Source organism: Lampetra fluviatilis, chromosome 54, assembly GCF_964198595.1.
Source record: "Lampetra fluviatilis chromosome 54, kcLamFluv1.1, whole genome shotgun sequence".
Lineage (NCBI taxonomy): Eukaryota > Metazoa > Chordata > Hyperoartia > Petromyzontiformes > Petromyzontidae > Lampetra > Lampetra fluviatilis.
In genome coordinates, this window is record NC_136328.1 from 4,993,437 (window position 1) to 5,008,479 (window position 15,043).

The following is a 15,043-nucleotide window of genomic DNA, read 5'->3' on the forward strand; positions in this document are numbered from 1 at the left end:
GTTCTTCATAGCAGTAGGGGAGGCAGGAGGGGGGCAGAAACGATGAGAGAGGCGGTGGGGGGAGGGGTGATCACGTGGATATCACGTGGCCGTGACTCACACGCGGACGAGTCACGCGCGGGGGGGCGTGACCGGGAGTTTGGGGGAGGGCGTGACGGCCTTCCCCGACGGTGACGTCACGCATACATCCTCACGAGGGCGACGTCACACAGGCGACGCTTTCATTATTCATTTTCCTGACGTCACGCGCCCCGAGGGGTGGAGGGACGCGGAAATCGCGTGACGTCCCCCGCGGCGTTTTGTAATCGCCGGATGACGTCATCGCGCCTTTCAAACAAAACCGGGGCGGGCGGGGCGACAGGGTGGGCGGGGCGATGAGGTGGGCGGGGCGACAAGGTGGGCGGGGCGACGGGGAAGATCTCGCCACACCGATTGGCTCGCGAGCCGCGTGAAGAAGGTGGGAGAGAGAGGGGGGGGGCCTCCACGGGTCGTCATTGCCGACCAATCAGGAGCGGGCGGGTACAGTCCGGAAGCGTGCGTGCGTGCACTGCGGTGGTTGGTGACTCCGTTATCGTCAAAGCCGCCGCCGCTTCTGTGTGAGTTTATTACCTCTCGCACTATCGCCTCGTACACTGTTGACACACACACACTGCCTCCCTCCATCCCCCTCTCTCTCTCTCTCTCTCCCACCACCCCATGCAACGCTGTCGCGCCGACCGTTATATCTGCCTCGTCTCCGTTACCCACAGGTTAACACTCGTCCTGATGTGTCGCTGGCGTTACCATACCTCTCCCCCCCCACCCCCCACTTTGTTATCCCGAAACCCTCGCCGCGGACTTCCACATCGGGCTACGTGCGGACCGTTGTGCGCGCAGTTGACTTGTCTGGGCATCCCTTAACCGATTCAGAAGCGGGGTCATATATTCCTTTCTAGATTTGAAGCTTTCGCGACTGCAAGGATTTTTCGGTAAAGTCACGTGGGTAAAAAAAATAAATCTAATTTAAATTAATAAAAGTAAAATAAAAAGTCATTTACTTGACCTGGAGGAATGCGGCGAGCTCTAGGCTCGTTTTCGCAGACACGGGGTGCTACTACAAGCGACACGGGGACACGGTGAGATACAGATGCGTGCGGGGTCACAGGGCTTCAGCAGGGGTACAATGCTACAGGTTGTGCAGAGACACGGGGCTACGGGGAGACAGCAGTGCAATGAGATGTGGGTGACAGGGAGACGGGGTACAAGGAGACGGGGGGTACAGGAAGACGAGGCGTTCAAGGAGACGGGGTTAAAGAGATGGAGGAAGACATTGCGAGGTGGGACACGTGGGCTTGGGGCGGCCACGACCGGCTCGCGCATCTGCGCGTCTCTGACAGCCCTCGCGCGAGAAGCGGCGACTTGCGTGGAGAGGCGTGTGGTGCCGTAGGAGGGGGGTAGGGCTTGTGGCGTGAGCGCGGGGTGGTGGAATGGGGAAGGACTGGTGTGGAAGCACTGTTTAAGGAAGGTCTGTGGGTTGTGATGGGGGGGGGTGACGTTCTGTGTGGTAGCGCTGTGTGGAGTGGTAGTGCTGTGTGGGAGAGCTGTGTGGTGTGGTAGTGCTGTGTGGTGTGGTAGTGCTGTGTGGAGTGGTAGTGCTGTGTGGTAGTGCTTTGTGGTGTGGTAGTGCTGTGTGGTGTGGTAGTGCTGTGTGGTAGTGCTGTGTGGTAGTGCTGTGTGGTGTGGTAGCGCTGTGTGGTGTGGTAGCGCTGTGTGGTAGAGCTGTGTGGAGTGGTAGTGCTGTGTGGTAGTGCTGTGTGGTAGTGCTGTGTGGTAGTGCTGTGTGGTGTGGTAGTGCTGTGTGGTAGAGCTGTGTGGAGTGGTAGTGCTGTCTGGTAGTGCTGTGTGGTGTGGTAGTGCTGTGTGGTGTGGTAGTGCTGTGTGGTAGTGCTGTGTGGTGTGGTAGTGCTGTGTGGTAGAGCTGTGTGGTAGTGCTGTGTGGTGTGGTAGTGCTGTGTGGTGTGGTAGCGCTGTGGGGTGTGGTAGTGCTGTGTGGTAGTGCTGTGTGGTGTGGTAGTGCTGTGTGGTAGTGCTGTGTGGTAGTGCTGTGTGGTGTGGTAGCGCTGTGTGGTAGTGCTGTGTGGTGTGGTAGCGCTGTGTGGTGTGGTAGCGCTGTGTGGTAGTGCTGTGTGGTGTGGTAGCGCTGTGTGGTGTGGTAGCGCTGTGTGGTGTGGTAGCGCTGTGTGGTGTGGTAGCGCTGTGTGGTGTGGTAGTGCTGTGTGGTGTGGTAGCGCTGTGTGGTGTGGTAGTGCTGTGTGGTGTGGTAGCGCTGTGTGGTGTGGTAGCGCTGTGTGGTGTGGTAGTGCTGTGTGGTAGTGCTGTGTGGTGTGGTAGCGCTGTGTGGTAGTGCTGTGTGGTGTGGTAGCGCTGTGTGGTGTGGTAGCGCTGTGTGGTGTGGTAGCGCTGTGTGGTGTGGTAGTGCTGTGTGGTGTGGTAGCGCTGTGTGGTGTGTTAGCGCTGTGTGGTGTGGTAGTGCTGTGTGGTAGTGCTGTGTGGTGTGGTAGCGCTGTGTGGTAGCGCTGTGTGGTGTGGTAGCGCTGTGTGGTGTGGTAGCGCTGTGTGGTGTGGTAGCGCTGTGTGGTGTGGTAGCGCTGTGTGGTGTGGTAGCGCTGTGTGGTGTGGTAGCGCTGTGTGGTGTGGTAGCGCTGTGGTGTGGTAGCGCTGTGTGGTAGTGCTGTGTGGTGTGGTAGCGCTGTGTGGTAGTGCTGTGTGGTGTGGTAGCGCTGTGTGGTGTGGTAGCGCTGTGTGGTGTGGTAGCGCTGTGTGGTGTGGTAGCGCTGTGTGGTGTGGTAGCGCTGTGTGGTGTGGTAGCGCTGTGTGGTGTGGTAGTGCTGTGTGGTGTGGTAGCGATGTGTGGTGTGGTAGTGCTGTGTGGTGTGGTAGTGCTGTGTGGTGTGGTAGCGCTGTGTGGTGTGGTAGCGCTGTGTGGTGTGGTAGTGCTGTGTGGTGTGGTAGCGATGTGTGGTGTGATAGCGCTGTGTGGTGTGGTAGAGCTGTGTGGTGTGGTAGCGCTGTGTAGTGTGGTAGTGCTGTGTGGTAGTGCTGTGTGGTGTGGTAGTGCTGTGTGGTAGTGTTGTGTGGTGTGGTAGTGCTGTGTGGTGTGGTAGCACTGTGGTGTGGTAGTGCTGTGTGGTAGCGCTGTGTGGTGTGGTAGCGCTGTGTGGTGTGGTAGCGCTGTGTGGTGTGGTAGTACTGTGTGGTGTGGTAGTGCTGTGTGGTAGCGCTGTGTGGTGTGGTAGTGCTGTGTGGTAGCGCTGTGTGGAGTGGTAGTGCTGTGTGGTAGCGCTGTGTGGTGTGGTAGTGCTGTGTGGTGTGGTAGTGCTGTGTGGTGTGGTAGCGCTGTGTGGTGTGGTAGTGCTGTGTGGTGTGGTAGTGCTGTGTGGTGTGGTAGTGCTGTGTGGTGTGGTAGTGCTGTGTGGTGTGGTAGCGCTGTGTGGTGTGGTAGTGCTGTGTGGTGTGGTAGCGCTGTGTGGTGTGGTAGCGCTGTGTGGTGTGGTAGCGCTGTGTGGTGTGGTAGTGCTGTGTGGTGTGGTAGTGCTGTGTGGTATGGTATTGCTGTGTGGTGTGGTAGTGCTGTGTGGTATGGTAGTGCTGTGTGGTGTGCTAGCGCTGTGTGGTGTGGTAGTGATGTGTGGTAGCGCTGTGTGGTGTGGTAGCGCTGTGTGGTGTGCTAGCGCTGTGTGGTGTGGTAGTGCTGTGTGGTGTGCTAGCGCTGTGTGGTCTGCTAGCGCTGTGTGGTGTGCTAGCGCTGTGTGGTGTGCTAGCGCTGTGTGGTGTGGTAGTGCTGTGTGGTATGGTAGTGCTGTGTGGTGTGCTAGCGCTGTGTGGTGTCGTAGTGCTGTGTGGTGTGCTAGCGCTGTGTGGTGTGGTAGTGCTGAGTGGTGTGGTAGTGCTGTGTGGTGTGGTAGTGCTGTGTGGTGTGGTAGTGCTGTGTGGTGTGCTAGCGCTGTGTGGTGTGGTAGTGCTGAGTGGTGTGGTAGTGCTGTGTGGTGTGGTAGTGCTGTGTGGTAGTGCTGTGTGGTGTGGTAGCGCTGTGTGGTAGTGCTGTGTGGTGTGGTAGCGCTGTGTGGTGTGGTAGCGCTGTGTGGTGTGGTAGCGCTGTGTGGTGTGGTAGCGCTGTGTGGTGTGGTAGCGCTGTGGTGTGGTAGCGCTGTGTGGTGTGGTAGTGCTGTGTGGTAGCGCTGTGTGGTGTGGTAGTGCTGTGTGGTAGTGCTGTGTGGTGTGGTAGCGCTGTGTGGTAGTGCTGTGTGGTGTGGTAGCGCTGTGTGGTGTGGTAGCGCTGTGTGGTGTGGTAGCGCTGTGTGGTGTGGTAGCGCTGTGTGGTGTGGTAGCGCTGTGTGGTGTGGTAGTGCTGTGTGGTGTGGTAGTGCTGTGTGGTGTGGTAGCGCTGTGTGGTGTGGTAGCGCTGTGTGGTGTGGTAGTGCTGTGTGGTGTGGTAGCGCTGTGTGGTGTGGTAGCGCTGTGTGGTGTGGTAGCGCTGTGTGGTGTGGTAGCGCTGTGTGGTGTGGTAGCGCTGTGTGGTGTGGTAGCGCTGTGTGGTGTGGTAGCGCTGTGTGGTGTGGTAGCGCTGTGTGGTAGCGCTGTGTGGTGTGGTAGCGCTGTGTGGTGTGGTAGCGCTGTGTGGTGTGGTAGCGCTGTGTGGTGTGGTAGCGCTGTGTGGTGTGGTAGCGCTGTGTGGTGTGGTAGCGCTGTGTGGTGTGGTAGTGCTGTGTGGTGTGGTAGCGATGTGTGGTGTGGTAGTGCTGTGTGGTGTGGTAGCGCTGTGTGGTGTGGTAGCGCTGTGTGGTGTGGTAGTGCTGTGTGGTGTGGTAGCGATGTGTGGTGTGATAGCGCTGTGTGGTGTGGTAGAGCTGTGTGGTGTGGTAGTGCTGTGTGGTGTGGTAGTGCTGTGTGGTGTGGTAGCGCTGTGTGGTGTGGTAGTGCTGTGTGGTGTGGTAGCGATGTGTGGTGTGGTAGCGCTGTGTGGTGTGGTAGCGATGTGTGGTGTGGTAGCGCTGTGTGGTGTGGTAGCGCTGTGTGGTGTGGTAGCGCTGTGTGGTGTGGTAGCGCTGTGTGGTGTGGTAGCGCTGTGTGGTGTGGTAGCGCTGTGTGGTGTGGTAGCGCTGTGTGGTGTGGTAGCGCTGTGTGGTGTGGTAGCGCTGTGTGGTGTGGTAGCGCTGTGTGGTGTGGTAGCGCTGTGTGGTGTGGTAGCGCTGTGTGGTGTGGTAGCGCTGTGTGGTGTGGTAGCGCTGTGTGGTAGTGCTGTGTGGTGTGGTAGTGCTGTGTGGTGTGGTAGTGCTGTGTGGTGTGGTAGTGCTGTGTGGTGTGGTAGCGCTGTGTGGTGTGGTAGCGCTGTGTGGTGTGGTAGCGCTGTGTGGTGTGGTAGCGCTGTGTGGTAGTGCTGTGTGGTGTGGTAGTGCTGTGTGGTAGTGTTGTGTGGTGTGGTAGTGCTGTGTGGTGTGGTAGTGCTGTGTGGTGTGGTAGTGCTGTGTGGTGTGGTAGCACTGTGGTGTGGTAGTGCTGTGTGGTAGCGCTGTGTGGTGTGGTAGCGCTGTGTGGTGTGGTAGCGCTGTGTGGTGTGGTAGTGCTGTGTGGTGTGGTAGTGCTGTGTGGTAGCGCTGTGTGGTGTGGTAGTGCTGTGTGGTAGCGCTGTGTGGAGTGGTAGTGCTGTGTGGTAGCGCTGTGTGGTGTGGTAGCGCCATGTGGCAGTGCTGTGTGGTGTGGTAGCGCTGTGTGGTGTGGTAGCGCTGTGTGGTGTGGTAGTGCTGTGTGGTGTGGTAGCGCTGTGTGGTGTGGTAGTGCTGTGTGGTGTGGTAGTGCTGTGTGGTGTGGTAGTGCTGTGTGGTGTGGTAGCGCTGTGTGGTGTGGTAGTGCTGTGTGGTGTGGTAGCGCTGTGTGGTGTGGTAGCGCTGTGTGGTGTGGTAGCGCTGTGTGGTGTGGTAGTGCTGTGTGGTGTGGTAGTGTTGTGTGGTATGGTATTGCTGTGTGGTGTGGTAGTGCTGTGTGGTATGGTAGTGCTGTGTGGTGTGCTAGCGCTGTGTGGTGTGGTAGTGATGTGTGGTGTGGTAGCGCTGTGTGGTGTGGTAGCGCTGTGTGGTGTGGTAGCGCTGTGTGGTGTGCTAGCGCTGTGTGGTGTGGTAGTGCTGTGTGGTGTGCTAGCGCTGTGTGGTGTGCTAGCGCTGTGTGGTGTGCTAGCGCTGTGTGGTGTGGTAGTGCTGTGTGGTATGGTAGTGCTGTGTGGTGTGCTAGCGCTGTGTGGTGTGGTAGTGCTGTGTGGTGTGCTAGCGCTGTGTGGTGTGGTAGCGCTGAGTGGTGTGGTAGTGCTGTGTGGTGTGGTAGTGCTGTGTGGTGTGGTAGCGCTGTGTGGTAGTGCTGTGTGGTGTGCTAGCGCTGTGTGGTGTGGTAGTACCCTTTTATCTGGCAACAAAACTGACACTTTTTTTTTACAAGGAGTCATGTTTGCATTGACCACAATATCTGCAGTCGGAATGCAATACTCTGATGGTGCATTGTCTTTGAGTTGTGCGCCTTTTGGCGTCATCTGGTCCAACACCATGTGAGACTAGGCTCTAAGGAAAGCTGTCTCGAGTGTGGACCAATCAACTTTAAGGACAGTGCATACATTATCAGAGTTATGTTTTTTGTTTGCATTACGACTGCAGGTATTGTGGTCTATGCAAACATGACTCCTTGTAAAAAAGGTGTCAGTTTTGTTGCCAGATAAAAGGGTAAAAAAACAATTTTCAGGTGCCAATTCGTTACTCGTACAGCACAGCCGGTTGTGTTGGGGAGTAAACCCGCAACATTTACAATTCGAGTACGGCGTTTCGCTGGTGATTTGCAACCAGCTTCATCAGGCGAAAGCCGGCATTGTGAAGAAGTCCTCCTGGTTCGGCCTGGTCACCGCTGACGTCATCGGCAAGCGGTGTCTCAACCGCTCCTGCGCCCCCAATAACCGACTTGCATTGACCAGCGGTGGTGAAGTATGTTCAAGTAACCACCATCACCCGCACGGCGTGGGGAGGTTTTCATTCAGCGGTGGATTGACAAAGTTCTTTACAAGCCGTATTGTCATGCACATACAATGTATCGTCACGTGGAGCAATTTCGCAAAGCAAGCGCACATATCTTTCGGATGAAGGCGTACGGTAGATCTTCTTGGTTCTTTCGGTAAAGTCACGTAGAAGGTAAATAATAAAATAATAAATATTAAACATAATTAAATACAATTCTCACGACGTTTCGGCCACAACGCAAGCAGCCGTCCTCAGGTGAAGAACAGGTCTGTCGGAAAGACAGCGTCTAGTGTGTAGTAGTGTAGACCTGTTCTTCACCTGAAGACGGCTGCTTGCGTTGTGGCCGACACGTCGTGAGAATTATTTTATTATGTTTTATTTTTCTTATTTTATTACTTCCCTTCTACGCGACTTTACCTGAAAGAACCAAGAAGATGAATCCCTGGAGTCACGAAAGTACGGTAGATGTCACCCGGCACCGCAATAAAGGCAGTCCCTAGGTGCACCAGAGTTGATCCTGTACCACCACGACCACCACCACGACCACCACCATGACCACCACCACGCTGCTGCTGCTGCTGCGGTGCATGCGTCCTGAACCCTGACTTGTCCCGACAGGCTCCGATCGCGTGGGAGGCAGCATGGCAGCCGGCGCGAGAGCCGTCAAATAAGCGCTGGGCCGCGCCCAAACGCACGCCGTCACCGGCGGAGAGAGAGCGAGAGGCGTCGGCGGCCTTCGTTGGCGCCGCGTGGGGGATGCGCGCCGGCTCATGGCCCCGGCCGGGCCGTGCGGCGCTCTTCTTCCTCCTCCTCTGCGCCGCCGCGCTGAGCCGGGCGGCGCCGCGGGACCAAGCCGGCGCCGGGCCGGAAACGTCGCCGGCCAGAACCGCGGCCGAGGTCCTGGCCAACACCTCGGGGCACCGGTCCGCCGACGCGGGCGAACCGCTCCAGTCGTTCCCGAGCGGTAACCCCGCGACGGGTTCCGACGGGAGCGGGAGAATCAACGGGAGCTCCCCGCGCAGGGCTCACCTCCTGGCGGCGCACGCGGTGGGAGCGGAGGAACACGAGGAGGTCTCTGCCGCCCCGGTGAAACGGTTTCCACGGCCGACCGAGCCGAACGCGCACAGGATGACGACGGCCGTTACAACCGCCGCCGTCGCCAACGGCACCGCCTCGGCGACCGTCGCCACCACCGTTGCGACCACCGGTGCAGCAGCCGCACCCTCCGCGGCAAACGCCACCCTCCTCTACGGCGGCGGCGGCGGCGGCGGCGGCGCTAGTCCGAGGTCGGGGATTTTGCCGGGCAACGGCACGGCGGCGGGCTGGGCCCCGGCGGGCGTGTCGCACTTCCTGGACTCGCCGGTGCTCTACATGCTGCTGCCCTTCGTGCTCTTCAACAAGTGCGCCTTCGGCTGCAAGATGGACGGCGAGGCGCTGCGGGGCCTGCGCTCGAGGCCGGCGCCCATCGCGCTGGGGCTGGCGGCGCAGTTCGTCGTGATGCCGCTGCTCGGCTACGGGCTGTCGCGCGCCTTCGCGCTGGACGAGGAGCTCTCGCTGGGGCTCGTGGTGGCCTGCTCCTGCCCCGGCGGCGGCGGCGGCTACCTCTACAGCCTGCTGCTGGGCGGCGACGTGGCGCTGGCGCTCGCCATGACGCTCGCCTCCACGCTGGTGGCGGTCGCCGCCATGCCGGCGTCGACGGCGCTCTACGGCCGGGCGCTGGGCGTGCACCACACGCTGCGCGTGCCCTTCTCGCGCATCCTCGCCACGCTGCTCTTCGTGCTGGTGCCCGTGTCGCTGGGCGCCCTCGTCAGGCGCCGGCGGCCGCTCCTCGCCGAGGCTCTGCTGGACGTGATCCGCCCGTTCACGCTGGCGGTGGCGCTCGGGGGCCTCTACGTGGGCGCGCACGCCGCCGTCTCGCTGCTGGGCGGCGCCGGCGCCCCGGCGGGCCTCTACGGCGCCGCCGCGCTGGTGCCCGTCTGCGGCCTGCTGGTCGGAGCGACCCTGGCCCGCGCGGCGCGCCTGCCGGGCCCCGCGGCCCGCGCCGTGGCCATCGAGTGCGGCGCGCAGAACAGCCTGCTGGCGCTCGCCGTGCTGCAGCTGTCGCTGCCGCAGGCGCAGGCGGACCGCACGTCGCGGGCGCCGTTCCTCGTCGCGCTCGGCACCGCCCTCGAGATGTGGCTGCTGCTGGCGCTGAACGCCGCCTACAGTCGCCTGCGCCCGGCCAAGTCCGACATCTAGGGGCGTGGCGGCGAGCCGTATTTATTTGGGTGGCCGTGTGGCGCAAGGCGCCGGTCGCGGCACAAGGGCCAAAGGCGCCGTCCCCGTTTTGGCGGCTCCCTGAAAGAGCGCCGCGCGAAGCGTTCGAAGGTGTCTCGTTAAGGGGTGGGGGGTGGCGCGCGGGGGGTTCGGTGTGAATTGTAAATAGTCGTCCTCGTCGCTGACTCTGCCTATGCAGCCACAGTTCTTGCCGCAATTCATATTAAATACTACACGCCTCGCAAAGCTCCAGTGCGCGTTGCCCGTCGTCGCTGTGTTCATTGTGCAATACAGAATGTTGTTTACTCACCCGCTGATGAGTCTTTGAATTGTGTCGCTGTTTTTGTTGTTTGCTAACCGGGAGCCGTGACCAGCCGTGTGTGGTCGGTGGGGGGGGGCACTGCCACTATGCAACACCCACAGCGTGTCTAGATGTGACTAAGAGACTAAGAGACACCCACGGCGTGTCTAGATGTGGCTAAGAGACACCCACAGAGTGTCTAGATGTGGCTAAGAGACACCCACAGCGTGTCTAGATGTGACTAAGAGACACCCACAGAGTGTCTAGATGTGACTAAGAGACACCCACAGAGTGTCTAGATGTGGCTAAGAGACACCCACAGAGTGTCTAGATGTGGCTAAGAGACACCCACAGCGTGTCTAGATGTGACTAAGAGACACCCACAGAGTGTCTAGATGTGACTAAGAGACACCCACAGAGTGTCTAGATGTGACTAAGAGACACCCACAGAGTGTCTAGATGTGACTAAGAGACACCCACAGAGTGTCTAGATGTGGCTAAGAGACACCCACAGAGTGTCTAGATGTGACTGAGAGACACCCACAGAGTGTCTAGATGTGACTGAGAGACACCCACAGTGTCTAGATGTGGCTAAGAGACACCCACAGAGTGTCTAGATGTGGCTAAGAGACACCCACAGCGTGTCTAGATGTGACTAAGAGACACCCACAGAGTGTCTAGATGTGACTAAGAGACACCCACAGAGTGTCTAGATGTGGCTAAGAGACACCCACAGAGTGTCTAGATGTGGCTAAGAGACACCCACAGCGTGTCTAGATGTGACTAAGAGACACCCACAGAGTGTCTAGATGTGACTAAGAGACACCCACAGAGTGTCTAGATGTGGCTAAGAGACACCCACAGAGTGTCTAGATGTGACTAAGAGACACCCACAGAGTGTCTAGATGTGGCTAAGAGACACCCACAGAGTGTCTAGATGTGACTGAGAGACACCCACAGAGTGTCTAGATGTGACTAAGAGACACCCACAGAGTGTCTAGATGTGACTGAGAGACACCCACAGAGTGTCTAGCTGTGACTAAGTGACACCCACAGAGTGTCTAGATGTGGCTAAGAGACACCCACAGAGTGTCTAGATGTGACTAAGAGACACCCACAGAGTGTCTAGATGTGACCAAGAGACATCGTGTCTAGATGTGGCTAAGAGACACCCACAGAGTGTCTAGATGTGACTAAGAGACACCCACAGCGTGTCTAGATGTGGCTAACAGATATCCACAGTATTTTAGACAAAACATTGTGGTATTATTTTTTGAGTCTACGTATTTTTCCCCCTCCAATGACGGAAACGTTAAATACACAATTGCGCATAGTCGGCTCAGTACTGAGTCACCAATTCATTTTAAATGTTACGCCACATTTTCCTCTATTGACTTGCTTCGATGAGTTATTTTCAGAGAGCCTACACTAGTGTCACAACAGCATTGTGCTGGTAGGAACCTCCTGGTTACACCAGCCCAGAGGGGATTATTGTGTCCGTCCGTCATGCATCAAAAAATGAGAGGGGTGGGGCTGGGTGGAGAGGGGAGGGTGGGGAGGGGCTGGGTGGGGAGGGGCTGGGTGGGAGGGGTGGGGCTGGGTGGGGAGGAGCTGGTCACCCGGTGGTGCCCTTATAAAACTCAACGTTTAACCTACTCACGCCGGCTTGTGCCCGCCCTCACAGTCGGCCATATTTGCGGAATACACCACGCCCTGGCCGTTGACCCTGGCCATTGGCCGAGCAACCCAACGTTCCTACCAGCTCCCTCCGCAGCAGGAATGTGTTTAAAGGACACGTGTGTCAAGCGGGGGGTTGTCTTAGTCGTACAATAGCGCGTGGCGACTTTAATTGTGACGGCGTTTGCTAAATCACGGGTCGCGTCCCAATCTACGCGGTCGCATTTAGGCACTTGCAACAGCAGCAGCTCTTAGCCTGCCGCTGAATGGAGGCCTCCCCAAGTCGCTGCCATCCCTCGCCATCCCGTGACGCTATAGAGTGCACCTGCGCACTCTATACACTTTCAAGCAGAGGTGTGGACTCGAGTCATGTGACTTGGACTCGAGTCAGACTCGAGTCATGAATTTGATGACTTGCGACTCGACTTGGACTTGCATAACAATGACTTTGTCCCACCTATGAGATGTGGACTCGAGTCATGTGACTTGGACTCGAGTCAGACTCGAGTCATGAATTTGATGACTTGCGACTCGACTTGGACTTGCATAACAATGACTTTGTCCCACCTCTGCTTTCAAGCACGTTTTTATTTCATCGGGTGAGGCCCACTGAGTTGCCGTGTTAGAAGCTTTTTGAGGAGCGACCTGGCCACCACACAATTGATCGCTCGGCAAAGTGGCTCATCACCACGTGGGAATTTGTGGCAGCCGAATACTCTGGAACGCGTGGTGATGCCAAACGTGGGAGGGGGGAAAAAACCGGAAGACCCCGAGAAAAAGCCACGTGACCACGGGGTGAGAGAGACACGCAAACTCCAAATGTTCGGGATCAAACCCACGGACCTCCTGTATACCAGACAAAGGAGATAACAGCTTGAAGTCAATCAGTGTGGCTCTCCTGGGTAAGTAAATACGAAACAGGGCCCTGCGGGGTGGGCTGGTAGGAACGAATAACCAAATAATATAAACATAATGTATTATTACACTTGTTTAGCCAGGAAAGCCCCACTGAGTCTAAAGGTTTTTGTAGGGTCCTGCCAAGTGTTTGCAGTAGGGGGCGCTGTTGCTACACCTAATCGGACAACGGACGGAGGGACGGACGATATAATCTATTGTAGGCTGGTTCACTTCGTTCCTACCAGTATAAAGATTACGTTAAAACAATAAGCCAATTTACTTTTGATTCCTATCGCTCGCGACGCACGCGTGAAAGAATCCGTGTTGGAGTCGATGGTTCTCCGACGGAGTGGAAGGCCGATGGACGGAACGCATCCGAGCGCGTGGTCCTGCCGGGGAGACGGAGCGACGAAATGGGCTCAGTGCAGGTGCGAAGGTGGATGGTCGCACGTGGGGGCGGGGGGGGTCGTGAGAGCGTAGAAAGATGAACGCGTGGGTTCGATTGGAGTGCTACAACGCGTGTGTAGAGAAGTTTCCGACGGACGTACTCGTAGACGGAGGTAAGTTAAGGGTTCATATTCTTAGGTTTTTTCGGTAAAGTCACGTAGGTAAAACATTAAAATTAATAAAAGTAAAATAAAATAAAAATCACGACGTTTCGGTGGCAACACAAGCTTCCGTCTTCAGGTGGAACCGTCACAGCCACGACAGCTGTATCAAGTAAATGAGAGATTGCAAGAGCTACCACTCCGTATATATCGAGCTGACATTTTGCACACAGACTCGTTGTGCGTGACAATTAATGTTCGTGAAAATTGTTTTCCAAAATTTTACACTTTTTAGGACAAAAATATGATATTTAATTACCAATTGCTTAATGGTGGCAGGCAATCATCTGACCCATAGGTGGCAGCCATCTCAAGCCAGAGGACGAGAGGACTCTAGCCGCCACGCATATAAAGGATTTAGAGTGAAAAACTTTGTTTTTACGGGTTATACTTATACTCCTCTACACATGCATCCAGCTTGAGGAAGGCAAGCGGGACTTGGCATATGGACACGGGCCACCTATGAAGAGGATTGTGAACGATGGGCAAGCGCAATAATGGAGCCGCAGCCAATGGATGGAATGTTCGTGGTGGGGACATCGACCGGCGATGAAATCGACCACGTGGATCGTGACATCGCAGGCGCGTGACAGCCGAAGGGGGAGGGGTGGGGTGGGGGGAGAGACCTTCACCCAGCAGTGGATTGATCAGGTCGGATAACAACGATAATCGGTCGTGTAATAAACCTCTTGTTCACCCGTTCAACATCGACGAAAGGGGCCAACAGACGGGGGGAGGCCGGGGACGGAAGTTCCCCGAGACGGACAGAGAGGAGGTCACGGCTCGGGGTTGAGCAGCAGCAGCCCCAGGAAGAGAGGAGGAGGAATGACCGGAGCCAGAGGCGTAGCTAGGGGTGGGGGGGGTACAAATGTTCCTGGGCGCCAAGGTAAAGGGGCGCCAAAATGAGGCTTGCAACGTCACATTATAACTTATTGCGGCGGGCGCGGCAGCCTGAAACGACTGCGCAAATCTACACCTCAACCTAAACGTTTATATATCCCGCCACACACAGCCTACATGTCATGTAATTACATTTTGGGGGTATGTGATTAAACGGGGAGTGGGGGGGGGGCGCCAATTTTATAGTTTGTCCCCGGGCGCAAAATATCCTAGCGACGCCTTTGACCGGAGCCAGACATCAGAAATGAGGGGGCGAGATCGAGAGGATCGAGAGGAAGCGAGCAGCGTCTGTTTTCACAGGGGGCGGAGCGGAGAGGGGGAGGGATTCGGACAGACAAAGATCCCCCGTATAGCCTCAGCAGACTGTCGGGGCAAGTGCTGTTGGTGAGTAGCACCTGTGAAGGTCGGCACGGTACACGAAGGGGGGGGGGTGGGTGGGTCGTCTTCATCTCCCGAGTGGCGATATTTTTTTCACACATCGTCACCGGGTACTCGCTTGAGGCTGAGTCGACCTAGGGGTAGGCTCTGGATCGGCTCAGATAATCGTCACCGGTGTTAAGCGGGAATCGAACTCGGGGACGCCGGGTTCGTAGCAGAGGTCGCCACCGGGTACCCGATACCCGTACCCTACCCGATACCCGGCTACTCGTACCCGGCCGGGTACGGGTAGGGTACGGGTACGGCCGGGTACGGGTACCCGTTTGCGACCCTGGTGCGGCCGGGTACGGGTACGGGTAGGCCGTGAGTCACTGGTGAGTCACCGTTTGTCACTCATTTCCCAACGTCTTGTCTCTTCTCACAATTCAAGTTCCTAGAATCAACCCACCCGCGCCTGCAACATGGCTTCATCCCAGAGGTCGCAATCGGGTACCCGATACCCGTACCGTACTCGTACCCGGCCGGGTACGGTACGGGTACCCGTTTGCGACCCTGGTGCGCCCGGTTACGGGTACGGGTAAGGAATCAAAACCCGTTTGCGACCGCTGGTTCGTAGCGCAGCGTGCTAAAACCTTCACGTGCTAGTCGCGTTTGTTCAGGGCGGGCTTGTTGATGATCGAGACGCATTGCAGGTGGGGCTCCAATGATCCCACCGGCGATTGTTCCACCTGGCGCCTACACACGAGCCGATGTCATCGCTCCGTCTCCACCCGGTGGTTCGTGTTCTCTCGAACACACACTCGTGAGCGGTGTGTGTGTGTGTGTGGGTTTTCTATCATCTCAGATTCATATTCTTAGGTTTTTTCGGTAAAGTCACGTAGGTAAAATTTTTTAATTGATGAAAGTAAAATAAAATAAAAATCACGACGTTTCGGAGGCAACACAAGCTTCCGTCTTCAGGTGGAACCGTCACAGCCCTACAGCTGTATCAAGTA

At 57.0% G+C, this 15,043-nt stretch overlaps 1 protein-coding gene across 2 annotated transcripts; it reads left to right on the forward strand.

The window, feature by feature from the left end:
- Positions 1-496: 496 nt before the first annotated feature.
- On the forward strand, positions 497-9,594 carry LOC144949488 (P3 protein-like). Of its 2 annotated transcripts, none has more exons than XM_078879410.1 (2): positions 497-596; positions 7,650-9,594. In XM_078879410.1, the coding sequence occupies exon 2, from the start codon at positions 7,788-7,790 to the stop codon at positions 9,267-9,269; it is 1,482 nt and encodes a 493-aa protein (XP_078735536.1). In that variant the 5' UTR covers positions 497-596; positions 7,650-7,787; the 3' UTR covers positions 9,270-9,594. The 2 variants fall into 2 exon arrangements, with proteins under 2 accessions (XP_078735536.1, XP_078735537.1); XM_078879411.1 differs by lacking the exon at positions 497-596 and adding an exon at positions 1,267-1,316.
- The last annotated feature ends 5,449 nt before the right edge of the window (positions 9,595-15,043 follow it).

What these genes read in the sequence shown, in the direction of transcription:
- LOC144949488 (XM_078879410.1), top strand. Translation starts at nt 7,788, where the DNA reads ATGCGCGCCGGCTCATGGCCCCGGCCGGGCCGTGCGGCGCTCTTCTTC.